Here is a 16,122-nt window from a genome sequence, read left to right on the forward strand (position 1 = left end):
TCTACCCCTCTTTTGATTAACTGTTCTGGGATTATTTGTTCTTGTGTCCTCTTGGATATAGTTCTTCTTCAGACTGAAGTACCTTCTGGGGAACTGAATTACTGGGCAGAAACTTGCTTAGATTTGTTTTTTTATTGTGTATTAATTTCCTTATTCTAATGATTGTGATTGATAGTTTTGCTGGGTATGGTAGTCTAGGCTGATGTCTGTGGTCTTTTAGAACTTGTAGAACATCTCTCAGTTTAGGCTCTTCTGCTTTTCAGAGTCTGCATTGAAAAGTCAGGTGTTATTCTCATGGGCCTCCCTGTGTATGTAACTTCATTTTTTTCCCTTACAACTTTTACTATCCTTTCTTTGTTTTGTACATTTAGTGTTTCTATTATTATGTGTTTTAGGGACTTTTATTTCTAGTCATGTCTATTTGGTGTTCTGTATACTCATTATACCTTTGATAGGCATCCTTTTCTTCAGATTGCAGGAATTTTCTTCTATGATTTTGTTAAAAAGATAGGCATCCCTTTCTTCAGATTGCAGGAATTTTCTTCTATGATTTTGTTAAAAATATTTTCTGTGCATTTAACATAGGTTTTTTTTCTTCCTTACTCTAAACCTATTACTCATGGGTTTGTTTTTTTTTAATAGTATCCCAGATTTTCTGGATGTTTTGTGCCTGGTTTTTGTTTGTTGGTTTGTTTCAGATTTAACATTTTCTTTGTCTGCAATACCTGGTCTTCAGGCTCTGAAATTCTCTCTTCCATGTTTCTTAATCTGTTGGTGAGGATTACCTCTGAGGGTTTTGTTTGACTTTCTGAATTTCTCACTTCCAATTTTATTTCAATTTTGGTTTTCTTTAGTGATTCTATTTCTTTGTTGAATACTACTGTTATGTTTTGAATAATTTTTATTGTTCCCTTCAATTCTTTGTGTTTTCATGGTCTTCATTAAGACATTAATTTATAGCCTCTTTAACATTCGTGAGCATATTCTTTCTCTTTCTACTGTCTACTTTCTAGTTGTTTTAAACTTACTATTACTTTCATGAGGCTATTATTTTCACATCTGTATTCATTGTGCACGTGGAATGCCCTCTTTCAGTGGGTGGCCTAGTGAAGCCCTAGCTAAATTACCTGCTTTGCAGCACATTTCCTGCTGCAACTTGACTCCTCTCTAGCAGGAGTGTTATCGTGTTATTAATCTAAAACTTTGAATGTTTTCAGTATTCATATGGGAAATATTGTTTCTCAAGTGAGTGGCTTGACTTTTTGAGGTTCTTTCAACTATGTAGATCTACACTAATTTGTTGATAGCAGTAGTGGTGTTACTAAAATTATAACTTGACGGTATTGTCTTCTAAGACGTTAGGGAACTCCCTTCCTTCTTCCTGGTGCCCACTTTGCCTTCTCAATCTGTAATTTGTGAAAAAGTCATGACTTCTGTGTTCTTCCCATGTTTCCATCTGGTTATTGACACTTTCAACGTATACCACCTTTTAAAAACTCCTTGGTTATATCTGCTATAAAATGTATTCTATAATATGTGGAATTTTAATTGTACTTTTTGCAAAGAATTTTGGTTATTGTGTAAGCCCTGTAAATATCAGTGATGTCTAGAATTAATCTTTTTCACAGAGTTACCTGTTGGGAGTAAGGCTGCTCGTTAGTTTCTGATTGCTTAGCCCCGAAATAATCACACAGAAACTGTATTAATTAAAACATTGCTTGGCCCATTAGCTCTATGTTCTTATTGGCTAACTCTTACATATTAATTTAACCCATTTCCATTAATCTGTGTATCGCCACATGGCTGTGGCTTGCAGGGTGAAGTTCCCAGCGTCTGTCTCCGGCAGGGGCTGCATGGCTTCTCTCTAACTCCACCCTTCTTTCTCCCAGCATTCAGCCTAACTTTGCCTGCCTACCTAAGTTCTGCCCTGCTAGGTCCAAAGCAGTTTCTTTATTCATTAATGGTAATCACAGCATACAGTGGGAAATCCCACATCAGTTACCTGATCATGCTTTTCAGAATCATGTTTTAGCAAACTCAAGAAATCATCCAGGTATACTAACACATGCCTATGATCCCACCACTTAGAAGTATGAGGCAGGTTAGTCACAAGTTTGAACTCATCATGGACAACATATGAGACCTGATCACAAAACAATAGTAAACCGAAATTTTAATAAAATCTGCTTTCTCTGTCCTCTCTTAACTGGTGCTGCTGTGATGAGAGAGCTCATGGCACCAAGAAGTCTCTTAAAGTGGTACATCCCAGACACTGGGGCCTGAGGGTCCTTCGTACCTTTAAGGTTTTTGAGAATCTCAGAGACCTTTTGTTTGGATTGTGTTGACTGAAATTCTAGTAAATATAAAAAGTTCCCAAATGGCCATTATGAATACTAAGCAAGAATTCTATCACTGAGCTATATGCTCAGCCCAGATTTTCTTTTTTAAAAGATTGCACCAGGACCAGGTATGGTGACTCACACTTTTAATCCTGACACTGTGGATGCAGAGGCAGGTGGATCTGAGTTGGAGGCCAGCATAATCTGAATAGTGAGTGCCAGGCTAGGCAACACTAGATAATGAGACCCTGTCTTGACAAACAAAACAAAACTAACAAAAATTGCATCAGTGTCTTTCTGTAAACAGCCAGGTAAGACCCCAGCTTCTCAGCCTGCTAGAATTACAAATCTGTAACACTTATTTCCATAATGTGAAATTGAGTATCTTGGTGAGCTGAGCAGAGGAGAGTGGTTTAGAACAGTAGACGACACAGGACTGATTAACGTCAGATTATGTCACGTCACTTTGTGTGAGGATTAGAGCAGAGGGAATTTAAGCACAGTGCTGAAACTAGCCCATATAGAACATTTCTCCTGGAACTTTATCTTCGGTGACTCCATTTTGATTGTTTGTTCTCTTAAAGCATGGTTGAATAGAAGAGTTCAAAGTGTACGTTCCTGACTTGTTCCCAGCTGTTGGTGGAATAAATTCACTCTCCATTAAGTATGGTGCTAGCTTGTAGTAGATCAAAGGTGTGCTTATTAGACTTTACCAGCTTATAATCCAAATTATGCTGAGAGTTGTGTTAAATGTTTCTTTTGTGCTATAAAAAATGACTTTCCCCCTATTCTATTGAATGTGAGTTATATTGGTGGATTTTTAAAATGTAACCCAATTTTGCATTGCTTAGCAGACCCTTCAGTTGTGGTGTCTTACTTGGTTTTATATGTACAATATAGTCCTATAAGTCATTCCCATTAAGATGTCATCAATGATTAATAAATATTTAGTGACTAAAGACAGTGTTGACCCTTAAGTGTTTTTTCATTTTGGGTAGCATTTGAAAAACACTGACAACAAAATACTAGCCATATAGTAACCCTGGTTATTTGAGACTTTATTCAGAGATTACTTCTCTACAGCTTTATTAGAAAGTGGTGGTGAGTTAGAAGGAAGGAAGTAAGAAACTCTACAATCTGTCCATTTTTGTATCCTGTATAGTTGACACACTTTGATGATCTACTTACCTCTTACACTTCAGGAAGAACAAACTAAAGAGTGGAAATGCTTTACTATAGATTGTTAAATTGAGAACATAGAGATTAATAACTTTTAGTGCTGCTGGGATCAGATAAGGTTAGACCCATCTAGACCTGCACTCTGCCTTTTGATTGACTTAAGATCTGCTGATAGGGACTGTACACATTTCTCTCTCTCTCTCTCTCTCTCTCTCTCTCTCTCTCTCTCTCTCTCTCTCTCTCTCTCTCTCTCTCTCTCTCTCTCTCTCTCTCTGTGTGTGTGTGTGTGTGTGTGTGTGTATTATACTTCGCCACGCACATACCCCTAACTATAAGGGTGAAAGGTGAAGTCTTAGGAATTTCCCATACTTAAGGGAAGATATTTAGGTTGATCTTGGTAGGATACCAAGCATGGAGTTATTAAAGACAGCAGCGACTACCTAGTTCAATAAAGGTAGCATCTGTCCTACTGTGTAAGCCTCTCTTTATTTAGTCTCTAGAAATAGAAGGCTAATAAAGCTTAGCAGGTGAGAGTGTAGAGATATAATAAAGTACTTTTTGTATGGTTTCAGGGACACAGCTACTCTACAGGTGTACTGGGCTACCATGTGGACATCGAGGAGTGGGTTTAGAGAAGAAGGAGGTTTAATTAGAAAAGGTGTTTTTTTTCCCCCTCCTGGAAAAACTAAATTTACTGTTAAAGTGCTCAAAACTAGGAAAATTAAAATATTGTTTATAGGTTTTCCAGGTAAAAGGCTTACTATATAAGATGATAGAATTATTAAATAACTTTTTCTTTTATTCCTAGATGGTATACCTCAAGTTTACTATTTTGGCCCTTGTGGTAAATACAATGCTATGGTGCTAGAACTGCTGGGACCTAGTTTGGAAGATTTGTTTGACCTATGTGATAGAACGTTTTCTCTTAAAACGGTTCTTATGATAGCTATACAACTGGTAAGTAAAACAGGGTGTTAGAAGTTGCTTGAGCAACTACATAGTTCTTTGATCACAAGTTTCCCCCGTTCCTCTGTCTTTCCCTTCCTTTGTCCCTCCCTTGCTCTATTTGTCAGTCTCTCTATCTATTTTGATTATTTTTTTTAGACTCAGTCTCCTGTAACCAGAGGTTAGTCTCAGACTTTTATATAGTGTATATTGGTCTTAAACTACTGATCCTCCTGCCTCTGCCTCCTGAGTGCTAGTTTTATAGGTGTACATCATCATGCCTGGTGTTTATAAATTTAAGTAAAAAGTTTTATTTAAGCTTTTTGACCTTTTCGTATGGAACATTTGACTCATATAATAGAAATGGTTTTTGCTTTTTATATTGTCTTTCTAAGATGCATAGAATGTAAAATTACTGAGTCAAGTTCATTTTAGTTGTATCTAAATTAATATTTTAATTGCTTTAAGGACAGGATGCATGCTTCAAGGGTTGGTGTTTTTATAATACATGTAAGATGAAAACTTTGAACCCTCAGAAACAGAGATCTTAATCTTGGAAGTTGACTTTTTTGACCCAATAAAAGATGAAAAGAGTTAATGAGCAGTATACTTCAGTATTTAAATTTCTGGGAACCTATGAGGAAACATTGGAGATGAGCTTTAGACAGTTTTGACATAAATGCAATATAAGGATGCTAAAAAGTCTTGAAATTGTTTTATTCACATAGTTATTAATTCTACTTCTAGAGATTTATGTTGGAAATATTTAGGTTACTTATTGTTTTATGTACAGGTGTAGATAGAACTGTAAAATAATGAGTAACACCTTATGGTGTGAGCTAACAGGGTGAATTGGGTAACAGTCATAAAGTCATATATAGCTGTTAAAAACTGCATTAAAAGAATTTCTGTGACTTAGAAAGTGCTCATAAGCTATTGTTAATCAAGGCATGGTCACAGGAGTGTGAGCCACAGTTTGCTAATAAACAGATTGGAATGGCCCGTGGACTCTATGTTGACATGGCACTGGTAACCAGGTTTGCCACAAATGGAACATTTGTATCTAAAGTTCTGTTCTTTTGTATGGTAAACGTTGTTTGAGAATCTGGAAAATGGTTAATAAAAATATGCTATATTTATAGTTTATTTATTTATATATAAATATAGTATGTGTATATATGGTTGATACAAATATTTGTGTTTATAATAATAAAATTAATATATGCTTTATTATTATAGTTGGAATTCAGCATTTTCCAGTTTTAAGATTTTAAAGTGTTTAATGCTACGAAAAATGAAATCTCTTATGAAAAAAATACTGAATAATGTTAATTTTTGATGCCAATTTTTTTTAACAGGTAAAAATCACATTTTAAATTTTATTTGATTATAAAAATTACCTGAATGTTGAACTGAGGAAGAATATTGTTAACTTTAAGAGTGTGTCTTTAGTTTTGAATTTAAGGTTTTTATTTTTAATCTGTAAAGTTTTTTTTTTAACTTTATAACTTAGCATGAAAACAGTGATTGAGTTTGACTTGCTGCTAGGAAATGCATTCCTAAAATCCAGACACTTTCATTTATCTGTGACCATAACAGCAAAGACAGTTTAAGTCATAAATGGATATGTGCTCTTTGAGGAACTGAAGACTGACATCTTTTTGACTTTAAAGGGTTGAAACAATTTCTAATTGTTTTCTTTATAATGCTACTTTTATTGTAAAAGTTGTAATGTTTTTGTCATGATTTTGTTTGCTAGTGAAAATCTAAAATAAAAATCCTTTTCTCTTTTTCCACTAAGATTTCTCGCATGGAGTATGTCCACTCAAAGAACTTGATATACAGAGATGTGAAACCCGAGAACTTTCTAATAGGACGACCAGGAAACAAAACCCAACAAGTCATTCATATTATAGATTTTGGATTGGCAAAGGAATATATTGATCCAGAGACAAAGAAGCATATACCATACAGAGAACACAAAAGCCTTACTGGAACAGCTAGATACATGAGCATAAACACACATCTAGGAAAAGGTATGTAGACATGGTGCAAGTATGGAAGCTTGAATTCTGCTGTGTCAGCAGTGTTGGCTGGGTTTCAGGGTTTGCAGATTAAAACAGCTCATACTGTAATTCTTGTTCACCACATGCCCATAGTTTTCTTTCATTTATATTTTGATAATACTTTAAAAATAAGGTGTGTATATGGTAAATGTTTTCTATGATAGCTTGAAATGCCCAACCTTGATACAATTAGGGAACCATTTGAATATTTCTTTTTTTTTTTTTTTTTTTTTTTTTGGTTTTTCGAGACAGGGTTTCCCTGTGGTTTCTAGAGCCTGTCCTGGAACTAGCTCTTGTAGACCAGGCTGGCCTTGTTGAATATTTCTTAATAATATGAAGTAATGCCCAGTTTTAACTGAATTCAGGTTATAGCTCTTATACAGCTTGCCAGGTTAGTAACAACCTTACTAATTGGGTATAATGCTAATAACATTAGAGCTGGTACTAATGCTGGCTAGAATATTTTTCTTAGCTGTATGGCTTTGGACAAGTTATTAACTTTAAAAATATACTTCATATGTGTATAAAGAGTAAAATATCAACCATATAGTGTTTTTATGTTTTTGTTTGTTTGTTTTTTCAATTCAGGATCATAATTGCTACAGTGTATTATTTGTTTTATAGCTTTAGTCATTTTTAAAAAAAATCAAGTCTATGTCCTGTCCTTTCTTTATCTTTCTTTATAGGTCTTAATCTTAATAATTTTTCGGAGCAAGGGCATTTTAGAATGTTCTTGGTTTGGGTCTCTTAATTTTTTTCTTCATTAGTTGTTGGCATGCACTTTTAATACACATCTATGGGAAGCATGGAAGTCTGGGCTTTGTATTGTGTCAGGATCATTTGGTGTGATAACCAGCTGGGTCTTTTCACTTATTGAGGTGATGCGTGCTTAGTTTCTCCAGGAAAGTGTATTTTCCCTTGGCAGTGAAAAATCATGTTGTATGTTGATCTTTGAAGTTATGTGAGTATGTGATTCTTTGAATTTTTTTGAGATAGGGTATAACTTTATAGCAGGAATGTAAACTAACAGTAGCAAAATCACACTTATGAAGTAGAAAATAATTTTATGGTTGGGGGGTCACCACAACATGAAGAATTGTATTAAAGGGTCACTCCATTGGAAAGAGTAAGAACCACTGACATACAGTATAAAATAAGATGTCAACAGGACCCTAGGAGCTGTCCAGTCAACTTCCAACTTCCAGTCTATGCTTCCCCTCCACCAACTTTTCTCAAAGACTTCATGTCTTTGCTCTGCTGCTCAGCTCTGAATTATAGCATTTGGCTTTGTTGCTGGCAGCCTGCCTGCTACTAGCTTCATGATACCTTCTCCTTTAAACATCTGTACTGTGTGAGAAATGGAAGTCTGCCTCTGCCTTGAAGCACAGCTTCAGACATAAAATGATAAAAGACAGGCTTTATTGAGATAATATTTTTGGCGAGTCCTTTCAATAGCAAACTTTCCTGACAGGTTAAAAACACAATTGGGTGTTCTTCTAAAACCAGTCACACCCATTTTTGCATGTGCATTGTCTGAGAAATGCTCATTTTATGGGAACTGTTATAGACTATTTCAAAATAGCTAACAAAGTTTCACAACCATTTTATTGTAAAATATGACATCACAACTTCCTTACGGGCTAATGTTTTTTTTTTTTTTGTGTGTGTGTGTGTGTGTGTGTGTGTGTGTGTAAACAGTGGTACATGTAGCAGCTTTCTATTTGTAGAAAAGGCAAAGTAAATTTTTGTCATTGTTAGGAAAGGCCTTCAGAGCTTGGGAGAAGTGGCATTTAACTCTTGTAGGAATGTACAGACAGCAAAAACTATAAGATTTACTTCTCAAGACCTACTTAGCAAGTCTAATGTAGATGGGTAATGAGGAAGTGCTTGTTTGCCAGAACATATGAGTTCTAAAGTAGCATGTGTTTGGATGCACTCTGTACATTCTGTCATATTGTGATGCTGTGGACATGGGTATTTCATGTTTCTTAAATTTAAAGTACATGGCTTGGTGAAGAGTGAGAAACCAATAAAAAAGGAAGAGCACAGAGAGAACGTGACTCTTGAATGTGATTTTTACTTTCTATGTATCTGTTTGAAGCCTTCTCAACATTCCCGAAATCTTAACAACCCAGTTTTCTCCATGTCCCTTTCCTTTCCTTCTTTTCCACGCTGCTCTTTCCTTCCTTCCATTTTTTATTTCTTTTTCTTTTCTTTGCTCTTGCATTGCTAGAGGGTCAAACTCAGGCCCTTGCACCTGCTATGCAATTGCTGAATTGACGAACTGCCTCCCCAGCCTGTTAGTGATTACCTTTAAGGCATCAGTAATTGTTGCAGGAAGGCCACTTGTTTGTCCCAGCCTCCCAGAACCGAAGTAATCACACAGAAACTGTATTAATTAGATCACTGCTTGGCCTGTTAGCTCTAGCTTCTTAATGGCTACTTCTTATATTAATTTAACCCATTTCTATTAATCTGTATATTGCCATGTGGCAGTGGCTTACTGGCAAAGATTCAGCATGTCTGACTCCGGTGACTCCATGGTGTCTCTCTGACTTACCTTCTTCTTCCCAGCATCCAGTCCAGTCCTCTCCACCTACCTAAGTTCTGTCTTATCAACAGGCCAAGGCAGTTTCTTTATTCATTAATGGTAGTCACAGTAAACAAAGGGGAATCCCACATCACCTCCCCTTTTCTGTTTAAATAAAAAGGAAGGTTTTAACTTTAATATAGTAAAATTACATATAACAGGTATCAAGCAAGACTTACAATTACAATATTTATAGCTACTTTATCTTTTATCATAACTAAGGAAAATTATAACTATAAATTCTTCAACTCCATCAAAGATTTCGGAAGGATATATTATACCTAAGTAAACAGGAAGTGCAGTGTAAGCAGCCTCCAAAACTCTAGAATTGACAGAGACATGCACTGCCTGGACAGTCATTCTGCCCAGAGTTCTTCTGTACTGTGAGGTATCCATCTTCAGCCTTCTGGCCCAAAGTATCCGGCAGACTTTTCCTTGAAGCAGGATTTTCAAAGATAGTTCAGTCACTTTTTTTTGTATCCTGCAGAATGTCTGCAGACTCTTTTATGAAGCAGGAACCCCGAAGGAGCATCTCACCTTTAGGCAAGTTCAGCAATCATTTCTCTGCAGGTATTGTATGTCCAGCTAAGCAGTTCAGGCAAGAGCAGGTTCTTACTCATATCACTAACCAGCTCCATAAGGAGCTTCTTCGATGCCCGTCTTCCTCTTGAAGTAGCTTGGTGCTACCAGGAGCAGATGTGTCTCATTGTCATAAAAAATCTTAAGTTTTTAAACATTTTAAAATGCCATATTCTGTAGTGTTTGAAAGGTTTGAAGAATGCCTATCCATCTGAAATATATCTCTATACATCTAGAAAATCTAACTAACATGACTACAAGCTTGACTATTATAGATGATTATCTATTAACCTATATTTCTTAATTATACATTACATTTTAAATGAGCTACACAATCACAGTACCTTAAACAATGGCAGAAATATACATATAACAAAATTGACTTTAAATTTGTATCAATAAACCAAGATTCATACCAATGCAAATCTCTATAACATATCCCCCTTTAAATGTAAACAAACAATTATAAACAATATTTGGTAATATGGACATAGTTCTTTCGTATGGTAATAGTACTTCCTGCTATTTGGGGGTGCTGTTAATCAGGTCTTTTGTGGTGTATCCTGTGTGCTAGGTTCATCTCAGTCAGCAGTTAGGCAAAGTGTTTTCTTTGTGGTGGTGTTCATAGCAACCTTTTGGGGGTCTTGTTCCATGAGACCATATTGGTCTGGAAGCAGTCCACAGGTTCTCATCTTCTGTGGAACCAAGAAAACCTCTTTTCCAAAGCAACATATACTTAGACCCAAATTTGGAAGTCATGATACCTTTATAATATATACATATAATATACATTGTTTAGCTTAGCAGCCCATACAATGAAATGTCTCTCTGTACTTAGCTCATTCATAGTCAAAAATTCAAAGATAACACAATAATATACATAATCCAGACTTTCTGTGAATTTTCCATTTTTACATGGCTTATTTTTCTTTTCTCCTTTTAATCTATGACTATCTGTACTCTGTCTCTTTAACGACATTTTTTCTTAAACCGTTTACTTTGTTAACTCTCTATACTCATTTTCTTCTCTCTCTCAAGCCTATGTACATTTATCCAACACTGTGTCTCATTTAGAGTTCTTTTATGTCTGAATCTGTCCTTATTGTGTTATCTGTGTAATTCTTTACTGTCCTTTTAAAATGGTAATCCCTTCTTGAAACTTAAGCTGCTGCAATTCTAGGTCAAATACGGTGCTGTGTGCTTGCCCCACCTAGTCTAAAACTTGTCTGCACCATTACACTGATATATATGGTACTGCCTGCTTGCTCCATGGCAGAGCTTCTTGCACCTCTGAGCCTTGCACCCCATTTCCAGGCACAAACCTGGTCCACATTGCCATCAAGCAAGTTGCAGCATGTTGTTCACAAAACCCCATCCAAATACTTGGTATCCTGAGAGAGCCAGAGGTTACGCCAGCTCCCAGAAAGCCTTCATTTCAAAATGGCTCAGCATTTTTCTGCTGCTGCTCCTGAGTGTGGAAAACCTCTCTTAAGGGAGCTGCGGCAAGCCACCAACAAACAACAAAAAGCTGTGTTAAACTCTGTTTTTTTTTTTTTTTTTTTTTTTTGTCTAGAATTCCTTTTCAAGCCTTCTCAGGTTTTACGTGGATTTAGTTGGCCAATTGGGCACCACTTTGTTGCAGGGTGGTCACTTATTTGTCCCGACCACCCAGAACTGAAATAATCACACAGAAACTATTAATTAAATCACTGCTTGGCCTATTAGCTCTAGCTTCTTATTGACTAATTCTTATGTTAATTTAACCCATTTCTGTTAATCTGTATATCACCATGAGGTCGTGGCCTACCAGCAAAGTTTCAGCATGTCTATCTCTGTTGCTGGCTCCATGGCGCCTTCCTGATTCTGCCTTCTTCCTCCTAGCATTCAGTCCAGTCCTCTCTGCCTACCTAATTTCTGCCCTATCAAAAGACCAAGACAGTTTCTTTATTCATTAATGGTCATCACAGCACACAGAGGGGACTCCCACATCAAGTAATTATTTCGGTTGTTTGCGTTTCTCTATTACATGAAAATTCAAAATAGAGACTTGGTTATTGGACTATTATATAAACATTTTTCCTTTTGAGAATTAGCAGAGTATCATATTTAATCAGAAAGAGGTATTTCCACCTTACTATAGATGAATAGTGTAAAAACCACATTAAATAGCTTTTTATTTTTATAATATCTGTTGATCTTAATATGGCATAAGGTCATTTATGCTCAGAAGACAAACAGGGTGATTTAGTTATATTTTTGTTCAAAGTGAACACCTCATAAAGCTGTGTGACAGACGCGGCTTTCCACTGTGACTTGTTATTTTTATGCTGACTTGTTTTATGTTAGCTCTAATTAAGTGTTGACTGTTGAATAGCTTTTTAAAGATGGTTGCTTTGAGACTCATTGTTTTAGTTTTTGGATCACTCTTCTCCCCTTTTATATCTTTTCTTGTTGAAATAATTTGAAGTTAAATATTCTCTCTCTCTCTCTCTCTCTCTTTCTCTCTCTCTCACACACACACACACTAATCAATCTAGAGAAAACACATTGTATTTTTATTTTTTGTGACTTTTTTTTGGCTTTGAGTTTTGTCTTATTTTTGCCTTGTTGTATGTATGTGGTTCTTTGTGGAGGCACCTAGCTTTTCTTATTTGGGTTTGTTTCCCTTATAAGCCAAACTTACTGAATTTTATCTAAACTGAAAGAAATTTTAAGAGAGATCTTGTTTAGGAATTAAGTGAATATATGTGCTGGGTTCTTTCTTAGAAAAGAAATGTCCCTGTTTTAGGTTTTTTTGGATAGTGTTGGGTTGTGTGTCTCTTGAGGGAGCTGTTACTGCATATTGTGCTACATAATTGTTTTGTTTCTTTTATGTTGAGATGGTCTTCCTGTGTAGCCAGTGTGTTTGGAACTCACTTTCAGCCCAGGGTGACTTGGAACCCAGTTGTTTTTATTAGGCTAGGTTTGAATTTAGCAGTCTTCTGTTTTTGCCTTCGGAATGCTGGGATTACAAACGTGTAGTCTCATTCTCTGCCCTTGTATTGTCATTGGGAAAACGTAAAAGCTCATCTTTTTTATGTAGTTTGAAAAAGCATGAGTTCAGTGAGTTTTGTGGCAAATGTATTTCTGGGTATTGTTGGGTAGAGAAAACTAATAAAACATTTTATAAAGAAATATGAAATAAAGCCATCCCAAAACATGTGTTTTTATTTTTAATTATGTGTATACATGTGTGTTGTATAATAGTATTTACGTAAAGTACAGTTATCTGTGGGGCCAGAAGATTATCTTGGATGTCCTGGAGGTTATAGTTGGTTGTGCATTGCCCAGTGTAGGTGGCGGGACTTGAATTCAGGTCTTTTGAGAACAGCAAGCTCTCTTAAGCATTGATCCATCTGTCTAGCTCCTAAATATAGCCTTTATTTATATGTGGTAGATTTTTTTTTTAGTTTTATATTTAGAAAAAATAAATTTTACTCTCTTGAGTTTTTATTCTTTGAGTTCTCTACCAGTTGGTACTTGTCTTTTGCCTTTGTTGTTTTTTTGGTAGGAAATTAAGTAATAAATTTATTTTTTATAATATATACATATACAGTAGAAAGATTCCTGCTTCTCAACAAGCTATTTGCCATGTTCTATGTTGAAAGAGATAAATTTGATTCAATGAAAAAAAGTTTTGCTGGTATAATTATATAATTATATAAAATAATTATATATTTAGTATAATGATATAATTTACATATAATTTAGTTGATATGGATAATTACAGATATTTGAATAGTACTGTCATAACTAATTGGGGAAAATAATATTGAATTTTTAATGGAAAAGCATTGCAGGGAGTTTGCAGTAAACTTTATTTCATTGTTAGGCTTTCCCAAATGCACATAATGCACAAAAGTGCATAGAATCCTAACCTGTTAAGCACTGGTAGTTATTTTACCTTTCTGAGCCTACACTCCAGATTTGAGATTATCTACTTTCAGTGAAGTTATAACTTAAAACATCTGATATATTAAGGCCCTTAAAATTCATAATGTTGATGTAATGCATATATTTCTAATGAGTAATAGTTTAAATGAATTGTATGAGTTAAATTGCTTTGAACTTATAATAAATTTTAACTGTACTTTAATAAATTCTTCATTTCTAATTTTTAGAAATTTGCATAATAAATTATGACTTTCAGGGAAATACCCAATTTCAAACAGGCCATTTCAGTTAATTACTTTAGAAGAAATGTGGCCAGGTTTAATAAGAACCTAAGAACCTGTGAGAGATCTTTTTCATGAAACAGAACTCTTGCAAACTTGAAGGGTTTGAACTCTAGTTCGAAGAGAAAGCTTTCTTGTGACTTCTATTACTTCCCACTTGGTGACATTTTTTTCTCGGTGTCACTTGGTAAAAGAACACAAAGAAAGCAATTATGAAGGTAGAAGGGGTTTAGATTAAGTTTTAGTAGTTGGCTTACTTTACTAGCTTATATTTATGGCTTGAATTTATAATGCCTTGTAGATTATGAATCTAATACTATCCTTTGATGGAGTGATACAGGTGAGGTCACTGTATGATAGAAGTGGCTTTTTGTGCTGTTTCTTTCTTTAATAAAGAATCCTATTGTAAGGCTAAAATATATATTATGTGTATGTATACATATATAATATAGTCTATGTGGAGGGGATGTTGGGGTGCATTAGGAAGGCCAGAGGACAATTTAGGGGACTTAGTTCTTTCAAGTCTTTGTCAGCTTATGCTCTCTCTCTCTCTCTCTCTCTCTCTCTCTCTCTCTCTCTCTCTCTCTCTCTCTCTCCCTCTCCTCCTCTCCCCTTCCGTCCCCTCCCCTCCCTTCCCCTCTTCTCCCCTCCCTTCTCCTCTCCTCTCTTGTTCTGGTAACTTTTTATATTGGTAAATTTGTATATTTTCTGAGTTTTGATACTATTGTATAAAGATGTTCTTAAATTTTTCTGATTGTTCATTGCTAGTATAGAAATCTGTCTGATTCATATATTGATTTTTTATCCTGAAACTTTGATAAATTCATTAGTTTGCATATTTTACAGAGTACTTAAATTTTTCTGCATTGTTTGTTTATATTGTCGATAAAAATAGCATTTCTTTTTCCAAACTGGAAAGCTTTAAAATTTTTGCTATTATACTTATTATTTTATGCATGCATATGTATGTGGGGGTTGCACATGTCATGGTGCTCATGTGGAGGTGAGAGGAAATCTTTGTGGGGCTTATTCTCTCACTCCTTTATGCGGACGCTGGAATCACCAGGGCTGCTCCACTGCGCCGTCCTATTTGTCTCCAGTACACTCGAGTAACTAAATGATGTTTTTCTTGCTTTTTTTTTTGTACTGTCAAGAATTTTTCCTTTGGGTATGGCGGCGCACACCTTTAATTCTAGCACTTGGGAGGCAGAGGCAGGTGGATCTCTGTGAGTTTGAAGCCAGCCTGGTGTAAAAAAAAAAAAAAAAAAAAGAGAGTTCCAGGACAGCCAGAGCTGTTACACAGAGAAACCTTGCCTTGATAACATCCCCTCCAAACAAAAAGAAAAAAAAATTCTGTATGATAATGAATAGAAATAAAGTAGTAGATACTTTTAGTTTAGGTCTTGACCCTTAGGCTGTGTTTCTTATAATTTAAAATTTAACTTAGGCCAAATCTATTGGCAGTAAGATTACAAAGTCAAATCCCGTCTAGGCTAATAAGTGTAAGTTAAAGGTCATTTTGGAAAAGTTTATGAGAACTGATTTCAAGTAAAAAGCAAACAAGGGGAGAAAAAAAATGGAAGAAGAGCTGGGAGTTTAGCTTGTCTAGTATCCCCAAGGCCCTGGGGACCATACTCAAGTACTACATAAAATGATTGAAAAGACTAAGAAATAAAAAAAGAATATCACAGGTTTTTCATAGTTGTCTTTTGCTAGGCTAAATAAATTTCTATAACTTATTTTGCTGAATTTTTATTTAAAACAATGTTTTATGGTGCTTAGGATCAAGCCGAGATCAAGCTGGGAAACAGTCATTGAGACATTACTGTGGTTGCTGAGAATTTTTATGATGAATGCGTGTTAGATTTCTCAAATGCTTTTTATGTCTCTAAGATGATCATACAATTCATGGTTTTTAAATTTTAATTACATGTGTGTGTATGTATATTATATACATGTGAGTGTGCAAGTATGCAGTACACGTGGAGTCTAGAGCAGGTCCTCAGGGCTTTCCTTTATTGCCTCATGATAGTCTCTCATGGAACTTAACACTTGCCTTTTTAGCTAACAAGCTCTTGGGTACTGTTTGCTTCTGCTTGTTTCTCCAAGTCCTGAGTTGCAGCAGTGGCAGCCATATGTGCTTGCTGGGAGTTCAAACTCAGGGTCTTGTGCTTACAGACAGAGCAACCACTCTTATGCACTGAGTCCCC

At 35.5% G+C, this 16,122-nt stretch overlaps 1 protein-coding gene across 4 annotated transcripts in view; it reads left to right on the top strand.

The window, feature by feature from the left end:
- Csnk1g3 (casein kinase 1 gamma 3) overlaps positions 1–16,122 on the top strand; it is an 89,627-nt gene that overhangs the window by 41,630 nt on the left and 31,875 nt on the right. For all 4 annotated transcript variants that reach the window (XM_038330675.2, XM_038330677.2, XM_038330676.2 and 1 more), the window contains exons 5-6: positions 4,327–4,475; positions 6,265–6,499. In XM_038330675.2, the coding sequence (XP_038186603.1) occupies positions 4,327–4,475; positions 6,265–6,499 (384 nt within the window). The remainder of the gene's footprint in view (positions 1–4,326; positions 4,476–6,264; positions 6,500–16,122) is intronic.

The sequence above is a fragment of the Arvicola amphibius genome, chromosome 5, assembly GCF_903992535.2.
Source record: "Arvicola amphibius chromosome 5, mArvAmp1.2, whole genome shotgun sequence".
Classification (NCBI taxonomy): domain Eukaryota; kingdom Metazoa; phylum Chordata; class Mammalia; order Rodentia; family Cricetidae; genus Arvicola; species Arvicola amphibius.